This window comes from Nannospalax galili, unplaced genomic scaffold, assembly GCF_000622305.1.
Source record: "Nannospalax galili isolate Female #2095 unplaced genomic scaffold, S.galili_v1.0 scaffold63, whole genome shotgun sequence".
NCBI lineage: Eukaryota > Metazoa > Chordata > Mammalia > Rodentia > Spalacidae > Nannospalax > Nannospalax galili.
The window spans coordinates 10,516,123-10,528,188 of record NW_008355272.1 but is presented as its reverse complement, the minus strand read 5'-3'; the positions used below and the strand labels follow the sequence as shown (position 1 = coordinate 10,528,188).

General features: G+C 43.0%; 1 protein-coding gene across 1 annotated transcript in view; it reads left to right on the top strand.

Moving 5' to 3' along the window:
- The window catches only part of Igf1r (insulin like growth factor 1 receptor), a 282,994-nt gene that overhangs the window by 222,104 nt on the left and 48,824 nt on the right, over window positions 1-12,066 (top strand). The window contains exons 5-6 of the mRNA XM_008852347.3: window positions 2,169-2,313; window positions 11,136-11,350. Coding sequence (XP_008850569.1) covers window positions 2,169-2,313; window positions 11,136-11,350 — 360 coding nt within the window. The remainder of the gene's footprint in view (window positions 1-2,168; window positions 2,314-11,135; window positions 11,351-12,066) is intronic.

Genomic DNA, 12,066 nt, shown 5'->3' with positions numbered 1-12,066 from the left:
TTTCCTTTCCCTTAGCATGTGTTAAAAGAGTAGATTTTATTATTATGGCTTACATATAGCAGAGACAAGTTTTTGCTTTGGAGAGTTGTTTGTTTACAGATTTTTTTTTAAACAGCTCTTATTTTTCATTACCTACCCTTTTCAGTTCTACCATGTAATTAACCCTGTTCCCCTCAACAAGAACACCTCACTCTTGTGCTTATAAAGTTGTGTTCTTTTTGCTTATACAAGATTTATTAATGTATCTTCAATTTACTCGTGTCTAGGATATACCTCTTAAAATGCATAAACTTTCTTTAAAATCTCCAATACTGGAGTTTAAAAATGTAGCCTACTAATTAAATCGGTGGAGAAATGTTATCTAAGAAGGAATTGCATCTTCATGCGTGGTAGTGCAAAGGTGCCATCCCATCCCTGTCTAACACAGGAATCAGTTGACCTCATGATGATGGGGCATCTCTTTGAAGAGATGAGGTTCCCAAACCTTAACTGAGAGGTGTGCTTGTTGCCTTACATTTAAAATTCATGATTTTATTCTTAAAACATACAAAGCCATACCTAGTAGTTTAAGCTTGTCATCCCAGCTCAGGAGGTTGAAGCAGGAAGAATGCCTGCACAGGCTAACAGTGAGTTCCAGACAGGTCCGCACAATTTGATGAAACAGTCTCAAAATAAAAAGTAGAAAGAGGGGCTGGAAAGGTGGCTCAGCGGTTAAGAGCACTGACTGCTCTTGCAGAGGACCTGGGTTCGATTCCCAGCACCCACATGGAGGCTACGAACCATCCTTAACCCCAGTTCCAGGGGAATCCAAAGCCCTCTTCTGACCTCTGTGGCATGGCATGACATGGGTGCACTCACATGCATGCAGGCAATATACTCATACACATAAAATTAAAACAATAAATAAAATATGTTTTTAAAAAAGAAGTGAAAAAAGGGCTGAGGATGTTGCTCAGTGGCAGAGTACTTGCCTAGCGCTCACTAAGGTCCTAAGTTCAACCCCCACTACCACAAACAGCAAACACAGAATCAGTTACAAAAAAACCTTTCTTTTTTCAGATTGAATTTCCCTTTAATTTCTCTTAGAAAACTTTAAATGTAAGGCCTTCTTTTTTTTTTTCTTTTTTGTATCAAATCAAAGTAGACCCTCTCACTAAGTAAACTCTTCATAAAACATATGCAGTAGAATCCTATTCCATGAACCACATCTAATTCATTATAATCTTTCTTATAATTTTAACACAAGTCAAGCTGAAGTCTGTGTTTTTTTATTTACTATATGAAAGAAGGTAGGCTAAACAAGATGAAAGGAAATTCACTGTTTCTGTGACCTCTTATATTAGTAACTTTCTCCAGCTCTTTCCTAGTTACAAAAGTAATTTGTGAGCATTATAGAAAACTTACAAGATAAAGAAATGAATGATGTTTTTCACTTACTTGCAGGCCATGTGTGGTGGCTTAGGAGATGAGGTAGGAAGATCAGGAGTTCAAGATCATCTTCTGCTGCATAGTTCAAAGCCATCCTGGGCTACATGAGACCTTGTCTCAAGTGGGGAAAAATAGATAAAACAACTACCTGCACCTATCATTGATAACATTAAAGTATGTTTTCCTCCAGCCTTAGTAAGACGGACTCTTTAAATACAGATCCTGTATCTTAGAAACCCCAAGTACAGCCAAGGCAGCTTCTAATGAGCCTAGGAAAACATTTGTCCAGTGCTATGGAGGCAATACTATCTGTCTGTTGACAGAGCATATTAAAAGATGCTGCCTCAATTTGTCAGCTGAAGCTAATTGGCAGCCTGGTATTATGAGTTCACATTCTGTTAACCAGCTTGGGAACTTGAAATTTCTAGAAGTGTGCTGTCCCCTGCCTCAAAGGCCTTGTCTCAGTCAAGGCCATGGACAGTCAAGGCTAGGCCCTAATTCTATCAATCCTAATCCTAGCTATCCTCCCCATACTTCACACATCAGCCCAACGAACCCTCTAGGTAAGTGTGTGACAGGGATGATTGGTCCTATGCCAGGATACTAGGTGTCTCTCTGAGCTATCCCAAAACAAGACCTGCAGCTGAACTTTCCTCCACACCTGTTTGTATGAGCCTAAATACAATATGTCACCTGATAACAGAAGGGCACTCAGTGACACAAAACTCCTTTTTGTGTAGATAACATCGCCTCAGAACTGGAGAATTTCATGGGGCTCATCGAGGTGGTGACGGGCTATGTGAAGATCCGCCATTCCCACGCCCTGGTGTCTTTGTCCTTTCTGAAAAACCTCCGCATGATCTTAGGAGAGGAGCAACTGGAAGGGTAAATGTTCTACATTCCAAAAATAGCATACTTCTTTTCATTTTTTCAATTTATTTATTATGTGTTGGGTTAGAGATGTATGTGAAAGTCAAAGGATAACTTCTTGGGGTCAGTCCTTCCATCATGTGGGTCCACGAGATCAAACTCTGGTCTTCAGGCTGGCAACAGCTGCCTTACTCACAGAACCATCTCACCAGCCCAAGTACTATGCTTCTAAAACAATGTAACCCAAGTAAGAGCACTTCTTGTTAAATAGAAGAAAGAAGGAACCCCAGGCTTGCCCCTGCTTCCTGGGTGGTAACCCACCTCCCTGCATAGAGTCCTGTGTGCAGCCATGATTTGCCACTCTTAGGACACTGCCAGTATTCGTTCCTATGGCATCATCAGTGAGGGGATGCATGTCTATCTGTGACCACTGAGATAGCAACTAGGGTTATTCCTGCAGACCTTTCCTGCCAAGAGTGACAGTAGTCAGTATAAAGTGCTTACCTCCCAGTGCAGTTGTTATTTACCTGACCCTTACATGCCTTAGAGAATTACTTTGTAAAAACCATCCTGTGGCTCACGTGTGTTTGTGTGTGCACTTGTGGTGGGTAGACAGAAGTGACATAAGGTATCTTCCTCAATCCCTTTCTACCTTATTGTTTGTAACAGTCTCTCACTGATTCTGGAGCTCACGGATTTGGTAGACTGGCTGACCAATAAGGCCAAGTTTCCACTTCTCCTGAGATTGCAGGCATGTTATGTGACTTCTGGAGATGGAATTTGGGTCCTTATGCTGTACAGCAAGCACTTTCCAGTGAACCATCTCCCCAGCCCTGCTATCACCCTTTTTAAAATAGAGGAACTCAAGATACTTGGCAAAGTCTGAACAATTCATTTTATTATGATGATACCTCATAGAACTTGTTGATTGACTAACAGGATTTATGCATTTGACAGAAATTTTGCCTTCTGCACAGATACTCTTTGTAAGAGGTTTTAAAACAACCTTCTCAGCAGAGGATAAGCTGATACTTAATACATACTGCAACACACGGCTTCTCTCCTGCCTCTGGCCTGCGTGTGCCTTTGCGGGGTCCTTTTTACATTCACTATGACTCCTGCCTAGGTTTAAGTTAATGTTTTGAAATTTAAAGCAAACAAAAATCATCAACTGAGCAATCAGTTCCTTTAAGAAAATAACTTAGGAAGGAAGCAGTGGAACAGTTCAAGGAAGGACCGTCGTGCCAATGTGGCTGAATAAGGTTGTATCCTGTGGGTTTCTTTATAGCTTCCCAGTGTTCTCAGACTAACCCTTACTCGGTCTTGAATTTTTAAAATTCCATCGTCTGATATAGCTAAAAGTTGCTGCTCATTCCATCCTTGAAAAGAGTGCTGTTTTCCCAGTGTGAACACTGAGCCTTCAGAAAGATGCCTTCCTCCTTGCTTGTAAACCCAAAGCAGATGCTATGGCACCAGCCCCGAAGTGTCTCAGTTACTACTGTGGCACCCAGGACTCTGCCCATGTGAGGCTGTGGTCATTGCTTATTGTATTAAATTTTAAAATGAATCGCAAAACATTTTCGTTTCATTATCCACCACCACCCCCAAATAGATCTGTATTCTGGAATCCCTGGAATCAGTAAGCACTTTTTCTTTGGCAGATTGGTAGCTGTCAGATTTGCTGGTTGCTTAAGGATATGCTTTTTTTTTTTTCTCTTCTTGCCCAGCTTGAGCCAAGTGATAGACATAGAGGAGAAAGCAGAGAGGAGGCCTTAATTATTTTTATTAGGGATTATTACATGGTAAGATTGCCTTTTTGCTATGGGTTAACTAAAAGTGTCATGCACTTAAATGTAGCTGAAAATTGAAGGCTTGTTTTTTATTTTCAAGGATATTTATGGTATATTTCTAATTGTCTGAAACTCGCATAACATCTACAGTATCCGCCTGGTCTTTGTAAGGGTGCTTGTGTTTGGGAGGCTTCCCTGGAAGCTCAGAGCCTGCACTGCTGTTGGCTTTTAAGAAAGGAGGGGAAGACACATGAGACCTGAGCTTTGCCCAGCCTGGGGGGCTGGTTCTGGGAGGCTAGCTCTTTGTCTAAGGCTCTCAGCCTCCTTAACAGTTGTTTCCTCCTACCTGCTTTTACCTCTCAGTTTGCACTGTGTTTGTTTCAGGCCACCCATAGCAAAAACTCATGTCTTTGTTTCTCCTTAGTTAGGCTGGAATAGAGTTAGGCTCAATTCCTTCACCAGTTCGCTTAACTTCTGCAAGGTGGGAAAAGCCAGAGAGGAGGGAAAGAAAGGGTATGATAAGCAGATGAATATCAGCAGTACAAAGTATAACTTGCAGAATGCTACAGGAAAAGAAAAGAATGTGCCCTGGGCACCAAAAAGACAAATCTGGTGGAGAAGGTCAGACAGGCTTCTAAGAAGACGTGGCAGTTGAGATGGCCTTGAAGGGTTTCCAGAAGTAGAAAGCATGGGGGCAGCAACTGGGAAGGGGATAAGAACGAAAACATGTTGGGGCATCCTGGGACCTGTCTGGCAAATAATACTGACAAGGTAGGTGGTACTAGAATTACGTAAGGTATTGTTGCACCCAAGTGTGGACGTTGTCATTTGGATAAGCCCTGGAACACACTCAGGGCTTTTGGGGAGAGGCGCATTAAGCAGCACTGTCTGACATTTAATTTCAGGGTGCTGTTGGTTTAAGCCAGGATAATTTTCTCCCCAGGGTTTCTCAAACTTTGTAGTTCATTACAGCTATGGAGGAGGGGCTTTTAGGAAGTCTTGCTGCACCTCACCAGGTTGCACCTCACCTCAAATCAATCAGAAAACTTGGCTAAGAGTGTGAAGATTCAAGCATAAGTACTTTTCTCAATATTTCTACTTACTTCCAGCACATGCAAAGATTGGAAATGGCCACTTTGTCCCTGTAATACGTATGTCCCCAGAGCACTTTGATTTTTTTTTTTTAACTTGTTACACTACTACCCTGAAGGAATCTATTTCTTGAACCAGTGAGAACAAAATAAAGGTTTGCATTTAATAGTTCTGGAAGATGAGAGTTCTGCAGCTTGTTGTTTTGATGGAAAGGAGAACATTCCACAATGGCTGTCCAAGATGTCACTGTGGTCCTTCTCAAATAGCATCCTGAGCAGCTGGCGGGAGTATAGGTGTTTTGACCAAAGTGTAGTTTCTGAGATCTCTTCCTGAGCCTACTTAACCTGTCATAGTCATTGTAAGCCATTTCTGTAAGCTGATTCCTAGGATAGAGACAGATGAGGCAGAATCCCACCAGAACAGAGAGCAGGGTGGGCAGAGGCAGAATGGGACTCAGGCAACAGCAGGAAAGTCTCAGCCATCACTCATTCTGCAGTATTGTACATCTCTAGACTCCCAAAATTAGATATTTAAGAAAACCTAGAGGGGTTGGGGAGCTGGCTCAGTGAGTAAGAATATTTGCTTGAAGGTTTGAGTTTGAATCCCCAGCATCCACATAAGAAGCTGGGCATGGCTAAAGGTACCTGTAACCCCAGCATTGGGGTAGGCTGAAACAGATTCCAAGAACTCACTAGCCAGCTCCAACCAAAATATCAGGCTTCAGATTCAGTGAGAGAGCCTGCCTCAAGACAATATGGTAGAGAGCAGCAGAGTAAGACACTCAACATCCTGCTCTGGTTTTCACATGTGTGCACATGTATATGCACACCCACACACTTCTACGTATGTGCACAGATATAACACACATGAAAGAAAGAAAAGTGTTTCATCATGGGTAGTAGTGTGGTTCAGTGATACAGCACTTGCCTAATATGTATGAATATTGAGTCCCCAGAGTTGATCTCTAGCAAAGCTTGCACACACACACACACACACACACACACACACACACACACACGAGGGGGTGGTAGAGAGAGGAAAGAAGGAAGGAAAGTCAAGATTTTGTTTTGGGGGGTTGCTATTTGCAAAAGTCCTTGAATAAAAGAGCAAATATTTTTATTATCTGGAAAATTCTCTTATTTGGACAGCTTTGTTTTCTAATGTGATCAGACCAAATAAGTTAAAACTTCAAGTTCTTTGGTACTGTGGGAGATTATTGTCTTGAAAAGAACAAAAATACAGGAAGTTGGCAGAGTGTAAGAATTGGGATTCATAGGTACGTATAGGCATCTCTGCTTGTGTCTCTTCCACTTGACTTTGCAATACTCAAAGTGCTTGTGATGCCTTCTTACAGCCCTGAGGCTAGGCAGTAACATGATTGCACTTTAGCACTTACCTGGAACTTGTAAAATGTACATACTCAATCATATGGCGATTCTAGGTTCTACCTAGTATTTAGTTTAGAGATACACACAAATGCAAGTCTTATATGTGATTATTCACAGCAGCATTATTCATGATACACTCCCCCCAATTGCCCACTGGATGTAACCCAAGGATTCGTCAGTAAATGGGTGGACAGAGAGTGGAGCTGGCTGGGTGGAAGGGAGACTGTTTTGAATCTGAATAGTGGTGATAGTTGGACATCAGTAAAAACTTACTGAAACTGATGGAGTTATACATTTACAATGGGTAAAATTTTAGATGATAAATTATACTTCAACAAAGCTACTTTTTAAAAGAAAACACTCCACAATCTTTTTTAAAGGTTAAAACATCATTTAATTTTATGTTATACAATATTGTATAACTGTATTAATTCAACTGTAAACCTAAAAATTTACAGCCAATCTTGAAACAGATGCATCTTAGCTCTGGAAATTGTTATTGAATATGTCAATGCTAATGTCATGAAATGCTTCTTCTAATTATATGGTTATTAAATAATTTTTTTAAAGACTTTAAAAAAAAACACAAAGAGGAAGTATTTTCTGAGGATCTGTGTGGTGCTTGGTTCCACCTAGACATATATTTCCACACTCCCTGAGCCTGTATGTATGGCATGACATTGGACTTGGGAGATGTAATGTGACGTGAGCCAGTGATCTGTAGATGGGTTGAGCGCTGCCATGATGGCTGTGCTAGGGCAGCTTCTGTGTGCTGGGTTCTGATGCCCTCTAGAGACAGCTGTCAGCAGGCAGGAGTGTGTCCTTGCAGAAATCAGCAGGAATTATTGGTTGTGTATTTGCAGATCTTTCAATATATCAGCAAGACCTTGAAAGGGGGGAATATCTCTTTATACCTGTGTAGGCTGGAGTCCTCAGTCTCAGCCCCATGTGTCAAAGTGCAGGACTTGCCTGTTCTCTGTGACTTTGTTCTGGGGACTTTGACACTTCAGAGAGGAGCATAGGTCATCCCACACCTTTGTGAAGTGATTCAAAGCTCACAGTATCCTTTCATATTTAGCTCATCCAATTCTTCCAATCAGCCTCGGGGCCGGAAGAGAACAGGAAAGATACCTTCCATGTGCAGCAGAAAAGCTGCAGCCTTAGAGAAGCCACATGAACCACCCAGAGCTGGCCCCACATAAGCAGAGGAGAGGATGCTTAGGCCAGATGGGTTCCCACATGGAATGCTCAGCACCCTGTTGCTGCTGTCTTGTGGGTGCCACTCAGCTTTGTAGCACTTGTGCCTCTCTTTGCTTCTCTCTTGTCTGCAGAAGGGAGGTGGTGGCACTGGCCTTGAAGTGATCACCACAAATCATGGCCGAGTATGGGCTTGCACGCTGGTGATGTCATCTAAGTGCTAGTGACATGGCAGTGCCCTTGAGGAACCAGCTACCCCCAGTTGGTCTACAGATTGAACTCACTCAAGAAGAAGAAAAAGAACTTTTTCTCCCAACATTGAGAAAGCTAAGAGCCTAGATTCCAGTATCAATAAAACCCTAAGCATCATACCGCCTATGGGAGCTAAAGAAAAAATAAATAGCTCAATTAAAAAAACAAAAAAACAAAAAAACATTCTCTGAATGTAAAGTCAGTGCGCTTAGAAACAATTTGTGAAATCACATTTGCTGCGCAATTTTCCTACCTAGTCGTTTCCTTTAGAAAACATAAAATTTTAAGCATATTAGTATTTAGAAAGTACATAGACAGATCTCCACCAGGGATCATCTCTTAATACTCACCTAATCATAGAAGGATTTGGGGAGAAGCAAGCCCCCAAGCTGGAGTTCGGAAAGCAAGTGCAGTACTGTCAGGCAGCTCATGAAGGGCTTGATTATTATTTTGATGAGGGTTTTTTATTTTTTACCTTCCTCAGGCTCTACAATGCCTGTGTTTTATTGATATTGGTATTCTGACTCCAGCCTCCTCAACATTGTTAAAATATTTGTGTTTACTGTAAAAAGATAATCTTGCTTTTCAAAGTGATTAATCAAATACCGGCACTTCAATGTGCCTGTCATTCATTTGTCAAATTCCTGGTTTGTAATTCATGCTTCCTCCCTGAGGAAAAGAATGTTTTATTCAGAAGTATTCTGATGCAGTTCTGTTTCCTGTAGTGAAATTAGTACACTAAAAGAGGCCTTGGCCTCGATGGAGATGGGAGTTTGACCTGATTAATTGGCCCTTACATCTGACCTGGAGGCTTCACCCACAGGAGACAGACCTGGGAGCAGCCAGACCATTGGGGTTAGCATTGGTACTGTAGTCTTCATATAGAAATATTCCATGAGCTAGGATAGACTTGTGATAGGACCAACCCATTTCCACCTTCGTACCTTTCCTTGAGTTGTGTGGCTCTCCTGACCACCCCTGACCATTAGTAAGAGTGGGCATAGATGGGCCCCCAAGGATGGCAGCTTTGACCTCCCCAGGACATGTAGTCTTGTATTGCAATCTGAATTCCTTTGAGCAATGTCTTAGGTTCCTTTTCTAAGGTACAGATATGTTAGGGAGAGAGCTCTTACTGCAAGGAAAACATTGCTGGCTTGCAAATGTTTTTGTTGCTGATAGCCAGAGGCCTTCAGATGGACTTATGAGGTGCCTGGCTTGGCCTCACAGGCACTATCATTGGATTATTTGCTGACTCACTGAGGCCCTACACAGACTGATCCCCACTGCAGCCTGTGTGCACCGAGGGCATGGTGCTTGAGGAGGTCCTGGGCTGCAGGCTAGCAGGGCAGATTTCACTTCAGCTCTGACCCTCTAGACATGAGGATTCTTTTTTTTTTTTCTTTTTAAAAGAAATGTGTGTGTGTGTGTGTGTGTGTGTGTATGTGTGTGTGTGTGTGTGTGTGTATGATGTGAGGATGACATGTATATGGAGGTCAACCTTGTGGAGTCGTTTCTCCTCTTCCACTTTTGTATAGTTCAAAGAATCAAACTCAGGTCACCATGCTTGTGCTATAAGCGCCTTTACCTGCTTAGCAGCCTCACTGGCCCCCACAAGGACTCTTAAAGCCAATAGGGAGCTCAGACGTCACCTGTTATATCCCTTGTCCTAAGAGTCAAAGTACATAAATAGTGCTCTAATATAAGGAACCTGCCTGTGGCTTACAATGCAGTAAAATAATGACTTTTATGGTCCTGGGTCTTTATCTCTGAGCTCCCTTATGAGATCTCAAGGAAGTGTCCAGGGATGCTTATCAGCACTGCTGCTATAACTTGTGCCTCATTCTATAAGGAAGGTCAGACTGAGTGTGGGACAGCTGGCTAGAGGTCCTGGTTTGAGTGGAATGAAGGCCCTCAGTGGTGCAGAAGGTACCTGGTGGACACAGCCTCCAGGACAGAGCAAGGCTTGGGGGTTCTCTTTTGTACTGGCTCTACAGGGAAGCTTGCTTCTTTGTACATTTGTTTATTGGGTCTGTGAGTGGGTCGTAGAAATACCTTTGTGTCGAAAGGATCCCAGAAAGAAACTGAGGCAGGGAAAGCAAAGAGGTTAAAAGAAGGACTTGAGGTCCATGGAGAGCAGAACCCTCGCTCAACACAATGGGCTCAGCTGTTCCTTCTGCAGATGCTCAAACAGAGCTCTCGTACTCTCACCTCCCCAAGATGGGTTCCTCCTGATACCTGGTCGCCATAGATAGCTATCTCCCCTCTAGCGGTGCCCATGTCTTCCCCCTAGGGGATAGTTGAGCAGTGGAGAAGGAGCCACACCCAGCTTGGTAGACTCTGGGTCTCCAGGACTTTGCTGGAGCTCAGCCTCTGTTAGAACAGGAGTTTTCTGAGTCCAGGTGTCAGCATCACCTGTTAGTAATCCAGTATCCTAGACCTCTGTATCAGAAACTGTGGAGGTGAAGAACACTGAAAACAAGTTTTGTGCATACCAAACTTGAAAAAAACACTGTACTAGACACTGAATCCTGGTACCCTGATGGGAAATCCCCGGGAAACCACCTATTGGGATGTCTCTCTTCCCCCCATACCTCCAGAGACTGAAATGAGGGCTTCTTGTAGTGAAAGACAGGTGTGGAGGAGGGAGCAACCAGGCTGTCTCCCAACCCATTACACACTGCTGATTGGGCACGAGTAGGATTTACTCCCTAGGATAATGGCAGACTTTGCTGCAAATGTGTAAGCTGTTCCGGTTGAGTAGCAGAGCATGTCTGTTCTCTGTGGACTGATTTTAGGGGCATTGTACGTACCTGGCTCTGAGAAAAATAACCAAAGGCACATCTAGGGAATGATTCTAGGAGCATCCTCTGATGTGAGAAGCTTTATATGTTGGTAAAAGGGGTCATAAAATTAATTAGTATCCTATTGGTTTCCGTATGTTGTCCTTGACTCATCCTTTTGTCTATGTTCACATTGACTAGCTACTCTTACATAGCCCCATGAAGCAACTGTCTTGCTGGGAAAGGAAATGTGGTATGGGGCCACGCATGCAGCAGAGAGGATCTTTGTCACTGTTGGTACAGAGGATCGTTAATGCAGATTTTTTTTGTGCTTCTAGAAACTATTCCTTTTATGTCCTGGACAACCAGAACTTGCAGCAGCTGTGGGACTGGAACCACCGCAACCTGACCATCAAGTCAGGGAAGATGTACTTTGCTTTCAATCCCAAGCTGTGTGTTTCTGAAATTTACCGCATGGAGGAAGTAACAGGAACAAAAGGGCGCCAGAGCAAAGGGGACATAAACACCAGGAACAACGGAGAGCGAGCCTCCTGTGAGTGATGCATCTAACTACTGTGGCCTCTGCAGACCTCCAAACCTGAGACCTCTTCTACAAAGAGACCATGACTTTCTTTCACTTGGGACTGCCAGGCCACCTTAGCAGTACCTGGCTTTTTCACAGTCAGTAGTGGGCAGATACCTGATACATTTTCCTGAGCATCCACTTAAGTGTGCTGAACATTCAAGTAGGTTCTTACAGAGCGCACAATTAAATACCTTTTCAACAAGAGCACACAGAGTATTTTTCAAAAGGCCAGCCCGCTCCAGCCCTATGAGCAAGCTAGATCTGCCTTGCTCTCTCATGTAGTGGTCCGGAAGCATCCGAAGAAGTTGCACTGCGGCTACAGCCGCAGGTTCCCCAAGCCTCACACTCAACCTCTCTTGTCCACATCTAACATTCTAATGATACAGCTTTGACCTTAAGATCTCATAGACTAGAGCTCAGTCTTTTAGACATGCAGCCTCTCCAAGTGTGGTCCCAGGACTAGGATGTCCAAGTTTTTCCCTCTACCCCTATGCAAAAAAACTGTCATCAAAAATCTCCTAGAACTGGGGGCATGGTGATAATCTCTGCACTAAGCTGGCTGAGGCAGAAGGATCACAAGTTTAAAACCAGGGATACATAATTAAATCTGTTTAAAAAATGTTAAAGCTTTGTTTGGTCCTCCACCTTGACTTCAGAGTATTAATAGAAAAATATGGAGTAAT